Source organism: Astatotilapia calliptera, chromosome 7 (genome assembly GCF_900246225.1).
Source record: "Astatotilapia calliptera chromosome 7, fAstCal1.2, whole genome shotgun sequence".
In the NCBI taxonomy this organism is placed as follows: Eukaryota; Metazoa; Chordata; class Actinopteri; order Cichliformes; family Cichlidae; genus Astatotilapia; species Astatotilapia calliptera.
Window position 1 is genome coordinate 15,724,231 of NC_039308.1, and position 23,229 is coordinate 15,747,459.

The 23,229-nt window shown below is 39.0% G+C and overlaps 1 protein-coding gene across 1 annotated transcript; it reads left to right on the forward strand.

Moving 5' to 3' along the window:
• The first annotated feature begins 1,277 nt into the window (after positions 1 to 1,277).
• On the forward strand, positions 1,278 to 3,731 carry LOC113027305 (elongation of very long chain fatty acids protein 4-like). Its single transcript, XM_026176921.1, has 5 exons — positions 1,278 to 1,282; positions 1,829 to 2,145; positions 2,937 to 3,064; positions 3,215 to 3,301; positions 3,478 to 3,731. Exons 1-4 carry the CDS (start codon positions 1,278 to 1,280, stop codon positions 3,263 to 3,265), a joined length of 501 nt encoding a protein of 166 aa, XP_026032706.1. The 3' UTR covers positions 3,266 to 3,301; positions 3,478 to 3,731.
• Positions 3,732 to 23,229: the final 19,498 nt, after the last annotated feature.

The window sequence follows — 23,229 nt, forward strand, 5'->3', positions numbered from 1 at the left end:
CGTTTGTAATGGAAATAAAGAGTGACTTCCTGTAGAGATTTCAATAGTATTTTATTTTCCTATAATACAGACGCTGTAAAAAAAAACCTTTAAGATACACCATAGCTTGTGATGAAAAGAAGAACTTTCTATCCGCTTGTAACCTACAGGCTGCCTATGTGTAAAAAACTACTTTTCCTTTTGAGAGACTGAAAAACAAACCAGCGACAGGCGATCTTGTTTCACTCACACACACACACACACACACACACACACACACACCGCGGGTCAAGGAGGAGTGAGACAGCAGATATCAGTTTTTTCTCAATGCTTATATCCTATAACACGCCCCCCAAAAGATATTATTATTATTATTAAAACATCTATATGAGGTAGGTTTTGCGCAACCTGCTCCTTGTCAGACTAAAGTAGAGAGTTTTTTCTTCAATACTTTAACAATAAGTTTTCTCAATAGATAGAAAATGATGACGCTGAGGAGTCAACATCCGATATTATCATTGCTTGTAACCCGGTAAATAATTTCTTACATCTCCCCATAAAACAAGTCTTAGCGGGGAAAAAAGCTCATATTCGAATAAGTTTATTAAAGCACCCCCCTCTGTGGGAAAGAGTTTTTTTCTCAGAGTCAACCATGAGGCGAGTTTTGTCAACAGCAATTGTCCATTTGGTAAAACAAATATCCGTCTCAAAGTCGTATTTTACCGTTGCAGAATGCGGAAAACAGACGGCGTTCGCAAGAAGGCAATCAAAAAACAAAAAAAAACAAAAAAACAAAAAAAAAAAACCCTCTCTAACTATTGGTATTGTCAAGAGAAAGATGCGAAAAACAGATGCTTCGCTAGACTAGGATAAAATGAGAGAAGAAACGGGAGGGGAGTCGATATCTGTGACAGTTCTACCAATCGCGAGGAAGAATCCGTGAATATTATGTCAGCATTCCGTTCAAACAACGCCGCCGATCTCACACACACACACACACACACACACACACACACACACACACACACACACACACACACACACACACACACACACACACACACACACACACCCCGCGGGCCAAGGAGGAGTTTTTTTCTTCAATACTTTAACAATAAGTTTTCTCAATAGATAGAAAATGATGACGCTGAGGAGTCAACATCCGATATTATCATTGCTTGTAACCCGGTAAATAATTTCGTACATCTCCCCATAAAACAAGTCTTAGTGGAAAAAAGCTCATATTCGAATAAGTTTATTCCCCTCTGTGGGAAAGAGTTTTTTTCTCAGAGTCAACCATGAGGCGAGTTTTGTCAACAGCAAGAACAAAGCCAGACAACTGTTGCCCCTAAGGTAAAACAAATATCCGCCTCTAAGTCGTATTTTACCGTTGCAGAATGTGGAAAACAGACAGCGTTCACAAGAAGGCATTCAAAAAAAGGAAATTGGATACCCCAACTCTCCCGACTGCACACACACACACACACACACACACACACACACACACACACACACACACACACACACACACACACACACACGCTTGCATAGATAAACTCTGAATATAGTAGTGGGACTTCAGCTGTTTATGTAACTTACTATCTTAAGACTTTTGTGTCTACAATAATTAGTTTCCTTGGAACCAGATCCCTACCTGTTAATAATTCTCCACTGTACCCATGGTTCAGAAAATTACAGTCAGCCTGCCAGGGACACGTCACTCAGAGAGCTTTTAGAAACATGAGAGGCATCCATACATTTAGAGCACGGGCCTGTTATCAGAAAAAAGTACAAGCCGGAGTTGAATGGTGTTCAGTTTCACCTTCCTTCCTGTTGCTCTATGACGTAGTTTGAAACAGAAACCACAAGTGAGTCAGTCTCGGGTCGAGGTTAGGATTTCCAAAATCAGAGTTCACACACATGTAGCTCTTGATCATATATGTTCATATGTTAACAGTCTTTTTCTTCCCCTTCTTTATTTCTGCGGGAGTCAGGTGGCAGGAGCTCTGTGGAGGTATTTCATCTCCAAAGGCATTGAGTATCTGGACACTGTGTTTTTCATCCTGAGGAAAAAATTTAACCAGGTCACCTTCCTGCACGTCTACCATCATTGCTCCATGTTCACGCTCTGGTGGATTGGCATCAAGTGGGTGGCAGGAGGACAGTGTGAGTAGCTTACAACACAGCAGACATCAGCTATATGATATATATATGAATTTATCAGCATTGCTGTTGATAAAGCCTTCACCGGCTCTGTAGTTTTGTGGTTTATACTGGGTGAGGGCTGGGAAGAGACACAAATGCCTTGATGGATGCTTCAGGAAGCTAAACCAAACATGTGGAGCTACTTGTCTATAAACCTTTTATTCACTACTGGTTAATGTATTCATTATTGTTGTTTGTTGAGCTTATTTTTTTTTTTTTTTTAATAATATGCATCTGCATATTAACAGCCATGCTAGCAACTCTGTAAAGGTATACCACAGGCAGAGGAGCACTTTGAGCTAAGTGCTAATGCCAACAAGGCAACATGTTGAGAGTAATAGCATTTAATCGCTGAAGTTTACTATTGGGTACAATGTTTATCATGTTCACAGTATGTATTTAGCATGATAACACGCTATCACTTGCTAATTAGTAAACACAGGTGCAGCTATATGTATATTTGCAAGTAGATGATTGTGACTGAGAGTAAACTGAGTCTGAACACTGATGAGGAAGCTAGATGACAAATTTCACTGAAACCCACAAGCATAGTATCGTCATATGTAGCTTGGATAGTTTAATCTGGATTCATGGGCCCCTGGACCTACACTTGTTTGTATCTCCCACCCCCCTCAACTATTGTCTTTTTATTGGATACAGACAGCAGGAGTTCAGAGCAACTCAGTTTAAGATTTTTTTTTAACTATAGTAAGCAGAACAAAATTAAAAACTTATTGTTTCTTCTACTGCAGCATTCTTTGGTGCACATATGAATGCGATGATCCATGTCCTGATGTACCTGTATTACGGTCTTGCCTCCTGTGGACCTAAGATCCAAAAGTACCTGTGGTGGAAGAAGTATCTGACAATTATCCAGATGGTAGGTTGATTTCCAGGGTGGCTGATTTTGAAATTAAATATACTGATTGTAGGGATCATTTGACTGAAAATCATTCTTCTTGCTATGAAAGAACGGTGAAAACACAATATGGTGCAAAAGCATAACTCTTATTCTCTCTTTGGGGCTCAGATTCAGTTCCATGTCACCATCGGTCACACGGCCTTGTCTCTCTATCTCTAAAGACAGAGCACATATCTGAACCACTGGAACACAGAGGTAAGAGAAATCTGTGGAGATACATGCGAAGGATTAATCTATAAATTAGTTAATATTAGATTATTTCTGCCAAGAAAAATGTTGCCTGAGTTGATGTAGCAGTAATCTTGTTTGCGTTGGCCATGTTTCTTTTGATTTGTGTTACCTTACCTGCTTTTCTTTCATACTCTCTTTAGGTAATAAAGCCACATCTTTACCATGAAGCTACCTTTGGCTCTGGTGTTTGCACTCACCCTCCCCATCATCAGGGCTCAGGTTCCCGACTGGGGCCCGTGTCCAGAGCCTGCTGTTCAACCCCCCGTCAGCCTTAAACAGGTACCAGTGACGATGCAGACTGTGCAGAATATGCTGAACACATTAGGCGTGAATGTCATGAGATACTTCTTCTCTCGCACAGTTTGAAAAGGAAAAAGCTGACACCACAAACATTATCAGAGATTTCTGTTAAACGAGAATTTATTAATATAAATATTGTTTTCATGTGAAAAAATAATTTAATTTATTAAAAGTACTTTTTATTTATATAGTTTATAATATATATATATATTTTTTTCAGCATTTCAGCATAATCTTTGTTGTAAGTCAACTCAGTACCCAAAGTATTGTGTAAGTAAAGCTTTTCAGTACCTTTAATAGCATAGAAATGTGCATACATTAGTACAATAACTGAATAAATGAAGACAGACTTTTTCCCAGAGGGGAAACTTGGCAAAACATTGTGTTTAATTACTTCCTCAGCTGGTGTAGAGTAGGTTTTTATAAAACACATACCATATATCAGAGTATGTAGATTTATTCATAGTCTGCCGACCCCCTCTTCTTCTTCTCTGTGCTGGTGTTGTTGTTCGTGTGCGTGTGTGTGTGCGTGCCTTAGAAGTCAATTAATACATTAGCCATACTTAAAAAACATCTGAATTTCATTTAGAACTGAGATTCTAAGTTGTAAGCAGAAATCTTATGCACAGCCAGAAACATGTTTCCCCACTTTCACAACGCTGAGGTGTCAAATACACAACCCCCAACAAATGGTTTGTTACACGCGGGTGTGAAGGGCAAGCTTTACTTACACAGCCTCACACACAGTAGATTTTTAAAGTTTTTGGGTACAGGGGTTTAGCCACAGATGCAACATCCACTTTTGATAAAGATCCCTCCACCTGTTTATTTCTTAAGAAATTAAGCATCTTTTATTAAACTCTTATTTATAATTGTCTACACATTAATAGACACCGTGTGCTCTGTGACATTATAGTCTTCTACTGCTGCTTCCATCGGTTTGCAATTTAAACTCCCAGCCTTTCAGTTTGTTATGAACAACTTTATATCACAAAATGTTAGAAATATAAAGTGATCCATGCGACTTTTTTATTTATTTTTTTATTTTCTGTTTGATGGAAGGACTTAAGACACGAGTTATTTAAACAATTCTAAATGACAGTGTGATGGCCATAGTACTTTATGTGGGCCAAATGTGTTAAGGATAATGTTTATCAATGTAAAATTGCAAAGAACTTGTGGATAGATTATAACATTTTGTAAACAGTTACCTCAGAAGCTGTACTGGTAGATCTATGTATGTAAGGTAAAACTATCCACAGTACTTCCACTAAGTAGCTAAACACATAAAGTCACCCTTACCAATAATCCGCTGCTCCTTGAAAAAGTAGCGCAAACAGACAACTGACTGAGCAATGATAAGTAGAGCTACCCGAGGCCGAGACTCAAGCAGAAGAAATTAAAAGTTGTTGTTTTTGTGGCTCGAAAAATTAAAGAAAGTATGTTTAATAATTCAACAAGACCCGCACCTTCAACACATGTACATTCAAATTTTGGAACAGGCTCAACATTGCTGCTGTTCAATAGTTTTTATCCGTTTGAAAAAGTCATTTTACGGCTTTAATGTTTCCAGCTGATAAGGAGAATGAGTGCATTTCAAATGTGCGTCCAAAGGCTTTAAACATCTGCTTTGTCTGTAACGACAGTATCAAACTACAGAGCATTGTTTTTACTAAAATTCAACATTTTCCGATGAAAATTTGGCTACTTTTTTTTTTCTTTACTGTAACACGCACCTCAATGCCATTTTTAGGATATTCTTGGTGATCCCACCTTTTTCATATTTATGCTTCTGGCACTGAGGGTATCTAATACGCATGTTGTCGCTGTGTTTGTACTACCAGCTGTGAGGGCTCTGCTTTTGCTTTGAGCAGTCTGTTTTTATTTTGTCTCGTGAGTGTGTGTGTTTTTCAAACGAGATCCTCGTCAGTTTGATTTTGTTACCACAAACTTTGTGTGAAGTTCACAACAGAGGTAAAGAGATTTAAACACCCCAGTTTAAGGAGGCAGGCAGGGGTTGGACCAGCTGCACAGGGCTGGTGAAGCAGAGAGTGTCGGGGGAGATGTGCAACAGAAGCAGAGGGAACATTTTACAAGATGATAAATGGCTGATTTAGATGATTAAGGATTTGTTGACAAGATTAAAAGACACGTCCGTCAGAGTTCAACAACATTACAGTTTGATTAAATAAAAAGTTTTTAAACTACACAAGGGTCATTTTCTCCTCTGATAGTAAGCATATTAAACATGTCAAGAAAGAAAGAGTATAAAGAAAATAGTAAATGTGTGTCTAATTAAACTCTTCCTGTGAGCCTTATATCATCCTTTAAAATATGTTTGGTGTTACAAACTTGAAGAAGCACGGAAAAGATCATCAGACATTAATCTAATCAGTTTGCAGCCTTCATTCGTATTGAAAAGTTGAAATCTTCCCTGCTAGACCCAAGTGCAGCGTTTAACACCGTCGGCCATAACATTTTATTACAGCTATTATTAAATGGAGAGTCCTCTTCACACACTGAGGTTAATTATGAAGCTCCACAGGCTTCTGTGCAAAGACCAGATTTGTTTACATTATACGTGCTTTAGAAGACATAGCATACATTTTCACTGCTATGCATAAGATACCCGCTTTTATTGGTTAAACTGCCGGGATGTCTTAGACACATAATGAGCTTTAATTTTCTGCTTCTAAGTTCAGATAGAACTGAGGTTATTGTAACGGAGCGTAAAAAATCTTAGAAACACTGTGGCTAACAAGATCCTTACTCTGGATGGCATCGCCTTGAGCCGCCTGTTGTAGTGATTTGGCACATTATAAGTAAAATTGAAACATACAATCCCATAGCACAACATCAACATTTATTTATATACAAAAATAAAAATGCTTTTTCAGAAAAGAATTGTAACTTCACAATTCATCACCGATTATGTGGGTACATTTTTTTTTTTTTAAATGCACTATATGTAGAATACATTGTTTGGTAAAATGCTGGTTACACGTTCTAAGAATGAAAAAATCAGTCTTTCAGAGAAAAAATTAGCAGCCTCCTTTGTAAAACTCTGCGACCAACCGTAGCTGTCTGATTTTCACCATGTCCAACCCTACCAGATTGTGGTATGCCTCGGCTATGGCGTCAAAGACTTTCCTTTCCGATTTCAGTTCGCGCAAGAGAGTTTCCGCCACCATGCAGACTTTGACGTCGTCCATTTTGATGTGGCGAGCAATCAGCAACCGTTGAATGGATGGAATGAAACGAGGGGTGAGGAGTCTTTTTCTGATGCTGTAATAATTTTCAGCGTAAAAGTCATCCTCCAACACTCGCAAACACTCATGCTGTTTCTGGAGGGGTTGATCGGCCATACAATCGTTGCATGTGTCAGTGAGGTACTTGTTGATTACGAGGTTGACAAGATGATACACCGCGGTTTTCACGGTATCGTTGAACAAAGAAGATGCCCAACCGTCAAGCTCGTCCTCTTGCTGCTGCTTTTCCAAGGGGCGATAGTAACCGGACGTGTCAGGTAATATTGTGCCCTCGTCCGCAGAACTTTCCTCCTCCTCCGCAGGGTGGCGCAGGGCTGTAGAGGCCATACTTCTCTCTGTTTTTGAGCTAAAAAAAAAAAAGGTTTGAAGGAATGAGACGGCGGTCTTCTTTTTAAATAACAGAAGCGGGCGTGGTCTGGAAGTGGGTTGATCTTAAAGGGTGCGGGTAGGTGTGGCAGCTATTTTCAAAAACCGTAGAGTCGGCCACTGCGTCTCTAGCAGCTGTAACTTTGGAAAAGAACGGTAATTCCCATCTGTTGGGCTTGAAATTCTCCATGAAAATGGCATCTTCCAGCCCTTCTGCTCAATCAACCATCAGAGTGACAGAACTTGGTACATATTTGGTACTTGGTACCAGGGATACTGAGCAATCTTTAGTCTCTGAAGATCCAGCCACGAACCCTACATTTGAAGATTGGAGTGACGTGTCAGAGTGGAGCACACCCCCCTCACCACCACAGCTGTGGACGATGGACATTGACAACGAGGAAGATTTTTTGTATTTCGGCGACTCTCCCGACATTGATGAGGTAGACTGGACATGGCCACCCTTCCAAGGCCCCGAGAGATTACCGGAACAGCTATGGGATAATGATGAGGACTTACCCTATGTACCCACATAATCGGTGATGAATTGTGAAGTTACAATTCTTTTCTGAAAAAGCATTTTTATTTTTGTATATAAATAAATGTTGATGTTGTGCTATGGGATTGTATGTTTCAATTTTACTTATAATGTGCCAAATCACTACAACAGGCGGCTCAAGGCGATGCCATCCAGAGTAAGGATCTTGTTAGCCACAGTGTTTCTAAGATTTTTTACGCTCCGTTACAATAACCTCAGTTCTATCTGAACTTAGAAGCAGAAAATTAAAGCTCATTATGTGTCTAAGACATCCCGGCAGTTTAACCAATAAAAGCGGGTATCTTATGCATAGCAGTGAAAATGTATGCTATGTCTTCTAAAGCACGTATAATGTAAACAAATCTGGTCTTTGCACAGAAGCCTGTGGAGCTTCATAATTAACCTCAGTGTGTGAAGAGGACTCTCCATTTAATAATAGCTGTAATAAAATGTTATGGCCGACGGTGTTAAACGCTGCACTTGGGTCTAGCAGGGAAGATTTCAACTTTTCAATACGAATGAAGGCTGCAAACTGATTAGATTAATGTCTGATGATCTTTTCCGTGCTTCTTCAAGTTTGTAACACCAAACATATTTTAAAGGATGATATAAGGCTCACAGGAAGAGTTTAATTAGACACACATTTACTATTTTCTTTATACTCTTTCTTTCTTGACATGTTTAATATGCTTACTATCAGAGGAGAAAATGACCCTTGTGTAGTTTAAAAACTTTTTATTTAATCAAACTGTAATGTTGTTGAACTCTGACGGACGTGTCTTTTAATCTTGTCAACAAATCCTTAATCATCTAAATCAGCCATTTATCATCTTGTAAAATGTTCCCTCTGCTTCTGTTGCACATCTCCCCCGACACTCTCTGCTTCACCAGCCCTGTGCAGCTGGTCCAACCCCTGCCTGCCTCCTTAAACTGGGGTGTTTAAATCTCTTTACCTCTGTTGTGAACTTCACACAAAGTTTGTGGTAACAAAATCAAACTGACGAGGATCTCGTTTGAAAAACACACACACTCACGAGACAAAATAAAAACAGACTGCTCAAAGCAAAAGCAGAGCCCTCACAGCTGGTAGTACAAACACAGCGACAACATGCGTATTAGATACCCTCAGTGCCAGAAGCATAAATATGAAAAAGGTGGGATCACCAAGAATATCCTAAAAATGGCATTGAGGTGCGTGTTACAGTAAAGAAAAAAAAAAGTAGCCAAATTTTCATCGGAAAATGTTGAATTTTAGTAAAAACAATGCTCTGTAGTTTGATACTGTCGTTACAGACAAAGCAGATGTTTAAAGCCTTTGGACGCACATTTGAAATGCACTCATTCTCCTTATCAGCTGGAAACATTAAAGCCGTAAAATGACTTTTTCAAACGGATAAAAACTATTGAACAGCAGCAATGTTGAGCCTGTTCCAAAATTTGAATGTACATGTGTTGAAGGTGCGGGTCTTGTTGAATTATTAAACATACTTTCTTTAATTTTTCGAGCCACAAAAACAACAACTTTTAATTTCTTCTGCTTGAGTCTCGGCCTCGGGTAGCTCTACTTATCATTGCTCAGTCAGTTGTCTGTTTGCGCTACTTTTTCAAGGAGCAGCGGATTATTGGTAAGGGTGACTTTATGTGTTTAGCTACTTAGTGGAAGTACTGTGGATAGTTTTACCTTACATACATAGATCTACCAGTACAGCTTCTGAGGTAACTGTTTACAAAATGTTATAATCTATCCACAAGTTCTTTGCAATTTTACATTGATAAACATTATCCTTAACACATTTGGCCCACATAAAGTACTATGGCCATCACACTGTCATTTAGAATTGTTTAAATAACTCGTGTCTTAAGTCCTTCCATCAAACAGAAAATAAAAAAATAAATAAAAAAGTCGCATGGATCACTTTATATTTCTAACATTTTGTGATATAAAGTTGTTCATAACAAACTGAAAGGCTGGGAGTTTAAATTGCAAACCGATGGAAGCAGCAGTAGAAGACTATAATGTCACAGAGCACACGGTGTCTATTAATGTGTAGACAATTATAAATAAGAGTTTAATAAAAGATGCTTAATTTCTTAAGAAATAAACAGGTGGAGGGATCTTTATCAAAAGTGGATGTTGCATCTGTGGCTAAACCCCTGTACCCAAAAACTTTAAAAATCTACTGTGTGTGAGGCTGTGTAAGTAAAGCTTGCCCTTCACACCCGCGTGTAACAAACCATTTGTTGGGGGTTGTGTATTTGACACCTCAGCGTTGTGAAAGTGGGGAAACATGTTTCTGGCTGTGCATAAGATTTCTGCTTACAACTTAGAATCTCAGTTCTAAATGAAATTCAGATGTTTTTTAAGTATGGCTAATGTATTAATTGACTTCTAAGGCACGCACACACACACGCACACGAACAACAACACCAGCACAGAGAAGAAGAAGAGGGGGTCGGCAGACTATGAATAAATCTACATACTCTGATATATGGTATGTGTTTTATAAAAACCTACTCTACACCAGCTGAGGAAGTAATTAAACACAATGTTTTGCCAAGTTTCCCCTCTGGGAAAAAGTCTGTCTTCATTTATTCAGTTATTGTACTAATGTATGCACATTTCTATGCTATTAAAGGTACTGAAAAGCTTTACTTACACAATACTTTGGGTACTGAGTTGACTTACAACAAAGATTATGCTGAAATGCTGAAAAAAATATATATATATATTATAAACTATATAAATAAAAAGTACTTTTAATAAATTAAATTATTTTTTCACATGAAAACAATATTTATATTAATAAATTCTCGTTTAACAGAAATCTCTGATAATGTTTGTGGTGTCAGCTTTTTCCTTTTCAAACTGTGCGAGAGAAGAAGTATCTCATGACATTCACGCCTAATGTGTTCAGCATATTCTGCACAGTCTGCATCGTCACTGGTACCTGTTTAAGGCTGACGGGGGGTTGAACAGCAGGCTCTGGACACGGGCCCCAGTCGGGAACCTGAGCCCTGATGATGGGGAGGGTGAGTGCAAACACCAGAGCCAAAGGTAGCTTCATGGTAAAGATGTGGCTTTATTACCTAAAGAGAGTATGAAAGAAAAGCAGGTAAGGTAACACAAATCAAAAGAAACATGGCCAACGCAAACAAGATTACTGCTACATCAACTCAGGCAACATTTTTCTTGGCAGAAATAATCTAATATTAACTAATTTATAGATTAATCCTTCGCATGTATCTCCACAGATTTCTCTTACCTCTGTGTTCCAGTGGTTCAGATATGTGCTCTGTCTTTAGAGATAGAGAGACAAGGCCGTGTGACCGATGGTGACATGGAACTGAATCTGAGCCCCAAAGAGAGAATAAGAGTTATGCTTTTGCACCATATTGTGTTTTCACCGTTCTTTCATAGCAAGAAGAATGATTTTCAGTCAAATGATCCCTACAATCAGTATATTTAATTTCAAAATCAGCCACCCTGGAAATCAACCTACCATCTGGATAATTGTCAGATACTTCTTCCACCACAGGTACTTTTGGATCTTAGGTCCACAGGAGGCAAGACCGTAATACAGGTACATCAGGACATGGATCATCGCATTCATATGTGCACCAAAGAATGCTGCAGTAGAAGAAACAATAAGTTTTTAATTTTGTTCTGCTTACTATAGTTAAAAAAAAATCTTAAACTGAGTTGCTCTGAACTCCTGCTGTCTGTATCCAATAAAAAGACAATAGTTGAGGGGGGTGGGAGATACAAACAAGTGTAGGTCCAGGGGCCCATGAATCCAGATTAAACTATCCAAGCTACATATGACGATACTATGCTTGTGGGTTTCAGTGAAATTTGTCATCTAGCTTCCTCATCAGTGTTCAGACTCAGTTTACTCTCAGTCACAATCATCTACTTGCAAATATACATATAGCTGCACCTGTGTTTACTAATTAGCAAGTGATAGCGTGTTATCATGCTAAATACATACTGTGAACATGATAAACATTGTACCCAATAGTAAACTTCAGCGATTAAATGCTATTACTCTCAACATGTTGCCTTGTTGGCATTAGCACTTAGCTCAAAGTGCTCCTCTGCCTGTGGTATACCTTTACAGAGTTGCTAGCATGGCTGTTAATATGCAGATGCATATTATTAAAAAAAAAAAAATAAATAAGCTCAACAAACAACAATAATGAATACATTAACCAGTAGTGAATAAAAGGTTTATAGACAAGTAGCTCCACATGTTTGGTTTAGCTTCCTGAAGCATCCATCAAGGCATTTGTGTCTCTTCCCAGCCCTCACCCAGTATAAACCACAAAACTACAGAGCCGGTGAAGGCTTTATCAACAGCAATGCTGATAAATTCATATATATATCATATAGCTGATGTCTGCTGTGTTGTAAGCTACTCACACTGTCCTCCTGCCACCCACTTGATGCCAATCCACCAGAGCGTGAACATGGAGCAATGATGGTAGACGTGCAGGAAGGTGACCTGGTTAAATTTTTTCCTCAGGATGAAAAACACAGTGTCCAGATACTCAATGCCTTTGGAGATGAAATACCTCCACAGAGCTCCTGCCACCTGACTCCCGCAGAAATAAAGAAGGGGAAGAAAAAGACTGTTAACATATGAACATATATGATCAAGAGCTACATGTGTGTGAACTCTGATTTTGGAAATCCTAACCTCGACCCGAGACTGACTCACTTGTGGTTTCTGTTTCAAACTACGTCATAGAGCAACAGGAAGGAAGGTGAAACTGAACACCATTCAACTCCGGCTTGTACTTTTTTCTGATAACAGGCCCGTGCTCTAAATGTATGGATGCCTCTCATGTTTCTAAAAGCTCTCTGAGTGACGTGTCCCTGGCAGGCTGACTGTAATTTTCTGAACCATGGGTACAGTGGAGAATTATTAACAGGTAGGGATCTGGTTCCAAGGAAACTAATTATTGTAGACACAAAAGTCTTAAGATAGTAAGTTACATAAACAGCTGAAGTCCCACTACTATATTCAGAGTTTATCTATGCAAGCGTGTGTGTGTGTGTGTGTGTGTGTGTGTGTGTGTGTGTGTGTGTGTGTGTGTGTGTGTGTGTGTGTGTGCAGTCGGGAGAGTTGGGGTATCCAATTTCCTTTTTTTGAATGCCTTCTTGTGAACGCTGTCTGTTTTCCACATTCTGCAACGGTAAAATACGACTTAGAGGCGGATATTTGTTTTACCTTAGGGGCAACAGTTGTCTGGCTTTGTTCTTGCTGTTGACAAAACTCGCCTCATGGTTGACTCTGAGAAAAAAACTCTTTCCCACAGAGGGGAATAAACTTATTCGAATATGAGCTTTTTTCCACTAAGACTTGTTTTATGGGGAGATGTACGAAATTATTTACCGGGTTACAAGCAATGATAATATCGGATGTTGACTCCTCAGCGTCATCATTTTCTATCTATTGAGAAAACTTATTGTTAAAGTATTGAAGAAAAAAACTCCTCCTTGGCCCGCGGGGTGTGTGTGTGTGTGTGTGTGTGTGTGTGTGTGTGTGTGTGTGTGTGTGTGTGTGTGTGTGTGTGTGTGTGTGTGTGTGTGTGTGTGTGTGTGTGTGTGTGTGAGATCGGCGGCGTTGTTTGAACGGAATGCTGACATAATATTCACGGATTCTTCCTCGCGATTGGTAGAACTGTCACAGATATCGACTCCCCTCCCGTTTCTTCTCTCATTTTATCCTAGTCTAGCGAAGCATCTGTTTTTCGCATCTTTCTCTTGACAATACCAATAGTTAGAGAGGGTTTTTTTTGTTTTGTTTTTTTTTTTTGTTTTGTTTTTTGATTGCCTTCTTGCGAACGCCGTCTGTTTTCCGCATTCTGCAACGGTAAAATACGACTTTGAGACGGATATTTGTTTTACCAAATGGACAATTGCTGTTGACAAAACTCGCCTCATGGTTGACTCTGAGAAAAAAACTCTTTCCCACAGAGGGGGGTGCTTTAATAAACTTATTCGAATATGAGCTTTTTTCCCCGCTAAGACTTGTTTTATGGGGAGATGTAAGAAATTATTTACCGGGTTACAAGCAATGATAATATCGGATGTTGACTCCTCAGCGTCATCATTTTCTATCTATTGAGAAAACTTATTGTTAAAGTATTGAAGAAAAAACTCTCTACTTTAGTCTGACAAGGAGCAGGTTGCGCAAAACCTACCTCATATAGATGTTTTAATAATAATAATAATATCTTTTGGGGGGCGTGTTATAGGATATAAGCATTGAGAAAAAACTGATATCTGCTGTCTCACTCCTCCTTGACCCGCGGTGTGTGTGTGTGTGTGTGTGTGTGTGTGTGTGTGAGTGAAACAAGATCGCCTGTCGCTGGTTTGTTTTTCAGTCTCTCAAAAGGAAAAGTAGTTTTTTACACATAGGCAGCCTGTAGGTTACAAGCGGATAGAAAGTTCTTCTTTTCATCACAAGCTATGGTGTATCTTAAAGGTTTTTTTTACAGCGTCTGTATTATAGGAAAATAAAATACTATTGAAATCTCTACAGGAAGTCACTCTTTATTTCCATTACAAACGCCGGTGCAGCTTAAGAAAGTAAAATTACATCCGCTCTGTCTCTCTATACATCACAGAATCATCTGCTGCATCACCGCTGTGCTTAGGGAACATGACGCAACAGGTCTGAAAATGACTAGACATTTCCGGAGTATTTCCGGTAGGGTCATAAGGTCCGGATCGAGATTGAATATGTCATATTCAAAGCCTTCTTCTTTGGGAGAGCAGATCTCATCGGACACAGGAACGCTGCAGAAGGAAATCCATCTTGCGTCTGGGCCTTAGAAATTGTGACGGACTCCTCTCTCTGCTTTTTTATTCCCCTCCAACAGATGGCGCGCTTCCGGAGGTTTCCCCCCCCCTCCCTCTAAAAACTTTTTTTCCCAACAACAGATGACGCGCTTCCGGGTTCACCCCTCCTTTCTCAGGGTGCAATTCGATACGGTTAGCAACAGATGGCGCGCTTCCGGGGTTCGCCCCCCTTTCTCGGGGTGCAATTCGATATGGTTAGCAACAGATGGCGCGCTTCCAGGGTCCGCCCCCCTTCTCCGGATACGATTCGTCACGCGGGGGGTTTCCCACCCCCCTTTCTCCGGATACGATTCGTCACGCGGGGGTTTCCCACGGAGGGGAGGGGCGGGGGGTCAAAAGGTCGTGATTAGGGCCATCAATCACTTCGGATCAAATTTTGTCATAAGCTGTATGGGATTATCTCTCTTCTGTCCAGTGGCTGTACAAGAAAGATTTAGCTGGGGATAGAGAAGCATCAGTATCAGATGACTCATTCTCAGCTGGCAAAGGAGAAATGGGTAGTGGGTTGACTTACTTGGTGCTGTTTTCCACCACAGACTGATTCATTTGGCTGTAATCCACAGCTCTAGGGCAGCTGTCTTATCTTCATGGATTGATGAGTTCTACTTGCATCTAATCACATTTTCAAAGAACTACTGTCTGAGAGTGAATAAAGAGTTCAGGATAAATGCAAACACAAAAACACAATGTTAATGCAGAGCTTAGTGACAATTACACAATACAAATAAGATCAAGAGAAAACATACTGTATGAAACCTGAAATGCTGTGTTTTGAGCATCAAATTAATATAAAGCATGAGAAAACCTTTTGTCTTCTCATGTGAAAGGAACACCAGACATTGTTTTCTAATGATGTGACATCAGAGTCATGTATGATGCATATTGATTAAGCAGATAGATTGTATGACTCCTATCACGTCTAATCATAATTCCCACAAAATGACAATGGTTGGATCCTCCACTGGGAGATGAAAGATACTGGTTAATGAGTTGTTCTTCTTTTATTCCTTTTTGTTTTTGCCATAATTTTGAAATGCTCTCACAGATATGAAAAAAATGAAAGCTTGACTGTGTAACCAGTGGAAAAAAGGGTTTCTCTTTCTTTCTTTCTTTCTTTCTTTTTCTTAGACATTGATAAATAGATCAGGTAGCTAAAATGGTTAACACAGGATTATACCCGGCAACAGAAAACAGAGGAAGCACAGGTGGGCATTTTCTCTCTGCAGTTAGTTTTTGAACTAAACAAAAGGTCACACTGAGTTGGCAAGAAACGTTTAAGATTAGCAAAATGTTCTGACAAAAAATAGAAAGTGGAAACATTGTTTGCTTATCACCTCGTGCTTATATTAGTGAGTATGTTAAAACAGAAGCAATCCAGCCTTCAAAACAGTGCCACGAGGGGAGGGGTAAGGTTAAGTTGTCTATTGCCACTTTAATAATGTTAACATTTGATTTTGAAATGTCTCATTTGTCTGTGCATTTGTCCCCAGATTTTTGGTAGTGTAAACACTTTATGTGTCAAATACAAGGAAAATATACCCCAAGTACAAAATGCAGTTTTTAAATGAGGATTTCATTTCTTAAAGACAAAAAAAAACTATCCAAATCTACCTGTCCCTGTGAAAAAGAGTCATTGCTTCCTGAGCCTAATAACTGGTTGTGCCACCCTTGGGACCTTGTTCTCCAATGAGTCAGAGTATGAACGTCTGTGAAAGTTAGACTGTTTAATTCATCCACATTGGAGGGTATTCAAGCATGAACAGAATGTTTAAGGTCATACAAAAGCATGTGAATGAGATTTAAGTCCGGCAACTCCGAAACCTTCATTTTCTTTTTCTTTTGCCATTCAGAGATGGTGTTGGTGGTGTGTTTAAGATCATAGTTGCATTCTGCATAATCTAAGTGTGCTTGACCCTCATGGCACAATCTGATGGCTGGACATTCTCCTTCAGGATTTTCTGGTAGAGAGCAGAATTCATGGTTCCAATACTTACAGCAAGTCGTCCTGAAGCCAAATGCTTTTTCCACACAGGACCAAGCAGATTTGTATGTTATTCTTTTCTCTTAATACATGAAATCATCATTCAAAAACTGCATTTTGTATATGTTTGATGGTCTGAAATATGAAGTGTGAAAAATATGTAAAAAAGTAAGAAATCAGGAATGGGGCAAATACTTTTTACTGCACTGTATATGTATGTTAATTATGAAAATACTTTTCTTTGTAAGCCATTGCCAAATAAATGCAGTGTTGGATGAATCACAGAATAACAAGCCGTTTGACCTTTAGAAGAGGTGATACACTTTAATTAAATTGTAATAGTACAGTAATATATTGTAATAGTACAGAAACAGGTGTGTTTTAGCCGCCCACTTATGATCCACTGTCCAGTGTCCCGAGATATATTTTAAAAACCAACTGAAAAGATGGTATATGGCTAATGCAGGTTGTTGTCAGACTTTCACATAGTGTGAATCAGTTATAAAGCATATTTTAAGCATTAGCTACCTGGATGATTTGAAAGGCACTAGCTTCTTATCTTATAATCGCTTTCAGAATACTAATAACTAACCAACTCTCAACTTCCAGGTATATCAAATTCCTATGTTTTTACAATTTTTGTGGATAAAATAGGGCAAAATACACTTTCTTTTTTGCTTCTGAAAAGCTGCCAGAATGCTGTGGCTCAGAAGACACTTTTGTGTAATTTTCACACTCTGACTTTGAAGTCAGGGCTCTTACTAGAGTGCCTAATACGTGGCCATGAACAATATAACTTCTGGAGAGCATAATTCCTCCTCTGGTAATGCAGGTAGTTGCTAATGTAGGTTTGTGTCTTTGGCACCTCACTTTTTTTTTTCTTCTTTTTTTTCAAATTTAGTGAACGTCAAAAGCCAAGGCTTATTTTTGAAGTCTTAGGGAAAGTGTTCCAAGGCACTGCTCAGTTTGTTCAGTATATACCACCTTGCTTTCAGGTGTTCTGTTCAGCAGACATTTCTTTAAGCCTGGCAGGCCTAAAGGGGCTCTGTTGCAACCATACTGAAAAAAAAACATCGAAAATAAAATCATCTAATGAGAACTGTTCACAATTATCCGTCCTGATTTGGAATTCATGATATCGTAATTAAACGTATTGTTGATTAGGTGGTACAGGTGGAACATTCCTGCATACAGTACTTGTTGGTTGCTGGTGACTCTAGACAGCAGTTTAGCTTTATATTGTATGAATGGGTGCACTTTAAGCGATTTGTCAAACCAATAAAGGTCAACATTATTAACCCAGTGGGACTAAATGGGTCACAGTGGTCCCTGAGACAATTATGAAAGTTGACCTATGTAAGCCACTTGTCTAAGACTCTCGTGTGGCCTGGCGTTGTTATACCACACAGTGTCTTCAGCTGTGACGTGGTGATTCATTCAAAGTCTGGTGTTTTACAGCTGGGATTAACAGTATTCTGTTCTGTCTTTGTCAGACTGATGTCAAATTTATATTCTTTGTTTATATTTCTTTTGCATTTCATATAAAATGAAGACAACTTTGTTTGAACCTCAGTTGCTTTGTGGTCATATCTGGCTTAGCATGGCTTCCCAGACTTTTTTTTTTTTGACAATAATGAGTCAGTTATTGCTATTGCGTTACATAAAGGTAGGGGATTTTCAAATATTTTATTTCTTAAGTTAAATTGTTAGATTTGCTTAAGCTAGCTTTTGAATTCTCTGGCTTGACAGCTTTTTAGAAGGGATGGATTGCAGGGATTGCAGTATATCTCGTAAAGCAAAATGATTTCTTCATTAGGCATCTCATTTGTTACTTTTTATGCAAAGTGCTCACAGGCTCCTGTAGTCGCAGTAGAAATGATGATCTGCATTAGACAGCAACCGGTGTCTAGAACTTACATTTACTCACATCCCGACCTTAGTCAAGCCTGGAAAAGGATATTGTAGCAGGTTCTCCTTAGTGACAACAGACGGGCAACATTTTTTGCCACACACTGAGCATTATTACACTATTTACAGATTAAATTGGCTCTGACACTATCAGAGATATATGCTATGAGAGATGGAGAAAGATGTAGATAGACAGGACAGGAGACGAACGAGAGATTATTTTCAAAAGTAAGTACTGTTAGGCGAGATAAATTTAACAAACCTGAAATTTAACACTTGTATCTAATACCTTATTTCATATTTGAATGTTTTATCAGTTATTGGATCTATACACAGCATGTTTCTGAATTATGCTTCTATGAAAAACCTTGCAAATTAAGCTAAATATAGCAATACTGTGTTACTTAAAGGTAGCTTGTGAAATACCAGGTAGTTTAATGCATTAGTTTGCAGTAATGTGATGATTTTTATAGTGAGTCAGTATGCTGGACTGGTACACATCAAGGGTAGAAGACATCAAATAATGTTATATATAAATATTATCAATTATTATATTTAAGGGGGTGATTTTGATTAGATTCATTCAAATTCTGCTTGTAAATGAGCTATGTAGCTAGTGAAGCATCTTCCGAGTGGCAGTACACGACAGCTTCTTGCAGCTTGTACACAAAGAAAAATCTTTTCTCCACACTGCACTGATACACCAAATCAGGTTCCCCCACCTGCTTCTGGCAAATTGCTAATTTATTCTTACAGACAAATGCTGGTGTTACTTTTTTTTTATTCAATAAATCTTCATAAAATGGCCAATCAGTTTACTTCTCAGTACTTTTCTCTCCTGTCTCAGTGTACTTAATTCACAGTCATGTAGCTCCTAGTGCAGGCATTAATCTTTTAATAGTAGGTTATACACATAATTTCATTTTCTTTAAAATCTTCCCTGATATTTTATAACTGTGTATGACCCAGTTATATATACTTAAAAAAAAGACTTTTATGTCAATACTTGTAGTTGTAATAGGTAATAATAATAATAATAATAATGGATTGCATTTATATAGCGCTTTTTGGGGCCCTCAAAGCGCTTTACAATTCCACTAGTCATTCACTCTCACATTCACACACTGGTGGAGGCAAGCTACGGTTGTAGCCACAGCTGCCCTGGGGCAGACTGACAGAAGCGAGGCTGCCATATCGCGCCATCGGCCCCTCTGGCCAACACCAGTAGGCGGTAGGTGAAGTGTCTTGGTGAAGGAAAACAACGACCGAGACTGTCCGAGCCAGGGCTCGAACCGGCAACCTTCCGGTTACAAGACGAACTGCCAACTGTTTGAGTCACGATCCAGCAACACGATCGAGTGACAGCAGTTTCTGAAGTGTGTTGCTAAAAAGTGAGTGAGTGAGGTAGCTGCTAACAAATAGACCATCATCTGTTCTGAATGCAGCATTCTGAAATTGCATGTAGAGGGCAAAGATGTTTCAGCTTGCTTTAATACTTTGAATGTGCTTTTATGCAATTTGTTATAGCCTGTATTTGTATTTCTCCTGACAACAAATGTTGTAATGTAATACAACATTTCAAAAGAAGGAATCTCCTCAAGTCCCCTTGATGGTACTGAAATGTGCTTGAACAAGCAATTGGACCTCTTATTCCATGATCAATATCACAGGCTGTGAAGGATTCTAAGGATGAATTAATAATACAGTTTCTTTGTAAAATAATACATGGACCTACACAAGGAAAAAAAAAAGTAATGGTCACATATGGATGAAAAACGTGACACACTGGAGAGCCACTAAATCACTTCACCTCATTACAATCATGCATAATGTATAAAAGATTGGGTTAGAAAACATTTCTTCCCTCTGTGTGGTCATGTGTTTGTGCTTGTTTTCTATGTTGTTTTTCTCTGACCTGAAACATGCTCTCAGGAGGTGCAGCAGCCATATATTCACCGATGCCTGGAGGCCTTGAACCTAATTGGTCTCAGAGCCCATGTCATTTCACAAGTTTTACCGTAATTTACACTGGTTAACTAATCCCTCGGAGGGCTTTTGGGTGTGGAGGAACATTCTCTCCACATTTTGTCATGTTTAGTATTTACCTTTGTTTTTCTTAGACACCTTTTGACCTCTAATTTCTCAGCAGCATATACTGATCAATATGTAAGAAAAATGATGATAACCTCAGTCTGACCTCGCTCTTTGAATCCAACCAGAAGGAAATGACTGTCTGTAGGGGAAAGTGTACATTTACTGTATTTTTACACCAATTTATTATAGCAGTAGTTTTCTTTTACAGTAACTACAGTGCTAACCTCTGCCTCCAGAAGACATTGAAGTCATATTTTGTATGTATATACAGGACAGTGAAATAACTTTTGACTTTGTAGTTCATGATGGTTTCATTGAAGGCCATTAACCAGATCATTACAAAGTTTGGCATTGTAGTGTTTTGTTTCTCATATTACACAACATTCATGGTTTGTGTTGGACTGCTGATTCTATTTAGTTGTAAATTTTATGAGAAAAGAGAATATTTACATAAAAAGTTTGCATACAAGTGCAGTTAAACCAAGAGACTGTGGTGGTGCATCTAGCAAAAGTATCACTATCCAAAAACATATGGACAGGTGCCAGCTAGATTTACCAGCATGAACACTGCTTTTCGTTGTGCATGCTATTTACGCTCTAACAACATTTTGTCAAAATATTACAGTACTTGGCCTAAAATTAACATTTTACCATAATAATGGATTGGATTTATATAGCGCTTTTCAAGGCACCCAAAGCGCTTTACAATGCCACTATTCATTCACTCTCGCATTCATACACTGGTGGAGGCAGCTACGGTTGTAGCCACAGCTGCCCTGGGGCAGACTGACAGAAGCGAGGCTGCCATTTCGCGCCATCGGCCCCTCTGGCCAACACCAGTAGGCGGTAGGGTAAAGTGTCTTGCCCAAGGACACAACGACCAGGACAGAGAGCCCAGGGATCGAACTGGCGACCTTCTGGTTACAGATACGCTTCCCAACCCCCTGAGCAACGGTCCCCCCACCATGTACTGTTTTTTTAGTATTTCCCTTATAATGTCAATGTAATTGTTTATTAAAGTAAAATTATTACCGTACTGTAGGTCTGTCTCTATAAAATACAATTCTTTGAAACAAATGTGCTCACCAATGTACCATGAATTCAGCTGCTTGTCTTTCCTGGACTTTGACAAGATAAAAAAAAAACCCAAAAACCTCTGTTAGATTTCCTCTGCTCCTTGCACCACTTGGTTGTAGAAATCCAGCTTCTGTATGTTTAACATTTCAAGACCACAAAGGTGAAGAATGGTTGGTGGAAGTCATAAATTCTCGTGAGTCTGCCTGCGTAAAACTTTCCCTAATCCAGGTGGTCACTAAAACATTTTTATGCCCTTACAGTGTGTTGACTGTTTTCTAAATGAGACAATGGGACATCAAGCAAAATGATTTTCAGAAGAGTTAAGTTTTTAGGTCTGACTCAACAGAAGCCAATTTTACAGTAACCTGTGTTTAATGTTATGTTTTTCTTTTCCTGAAAGGTATCAGCGTATATGGTATTTACAAATACTGAAAGAAATTTCTTGTTACCTTGTAGTTTTATGGTATGTAAGATCGATGTTATGTGTAATTTAATCTCGATTGGAAGACATTTAAGGAATATTTCCCATACCACAATTGTTGGCATTAGTTTTAAGCTGTTTTAAGCATCTCTCTCTCTCGTTTTTTGCATGTGTTGAGAATACCTAGAATACTATTTATGCCTGAACATAATTCACAATTTCACCTATGTTCTTGAAGTCAGGGAAAGATAGCATCTTCACATAATGCAACGTTAAATGGCCTGTAAAACAGCAGCTCAGAAACCTGACAGCAACAATATGTAGCTGAAATTAGAAAAGCCTTGTCAAGACTTGTCAGGTTGGGCATCTATTCTAACAGAGATTGCAGAGGCAATGATCGTACGTTGATGATGCACAGCTGTGAGCCATTATCATTCCCCCCAATACATAGAGACACACACACACACACACACACACACACACACACACACACACACACACACACACACACACACACACACACACACACACACACACACACACATAAACACACTATCCAATGAGAGAGAAAGAGACTGAGCGACAGATAGAGAGGCATCCCAGGCTTCTGTAGAGTGAAGACATTTAGGATTCATTTCATCATAAGATCACAAGCCATCATATGAACACAGCTCAATAGAAAGGTACAAAGGGGGTAACATCTGAGCGAGCTGCAGACTGGCAGTGAGGAAAAACCTCAGAAAGCAGAGGGGGAAAAAAGAGGAAAAACTAAGAGGTGAGAAGAAGAGAGAGAGGTTAAAAGCACCCACGGCCGGACAGTGGGGAAGTGGTCAGTGTAATGTTACCGACCTTTTCATTAGAAGATTAAAGACTTTTGTGCACCTAAGTCTTTAGCGAGGTTTATAATAGACTCGACCCTAACAATGACACCCAGAGGTACAAATTGTTAAGATGGAGATATTTGACTCATATTAGGCAGAATTATATATGGTATTTAACTTTTATGTAATGCAGTTAAAGAATAAAGCAGTTTAAATTTAATACTATGCACCTCAGTCATATATGGCTTT

Bases quoted from the DNA above. Each gene is read 5' to 3' on its own strand.
- LOC113027305 (XM_026176921.1), top strand. The intron at 2,146-2,936 runs GTGAGTAGCTTA...CTTCTACTGCAG, and splicing joins GTGGGTGGCAGGAGGACAGT to CATTCTTTGGTGCACATATG. The intron at 3,065-3,214 runs GTAGGTTGATTT...TTTGGGGCTCAG, and splicing joins ATCTGACAATTATCCAGATG to ATTCAGTTCCATGTCACCAT.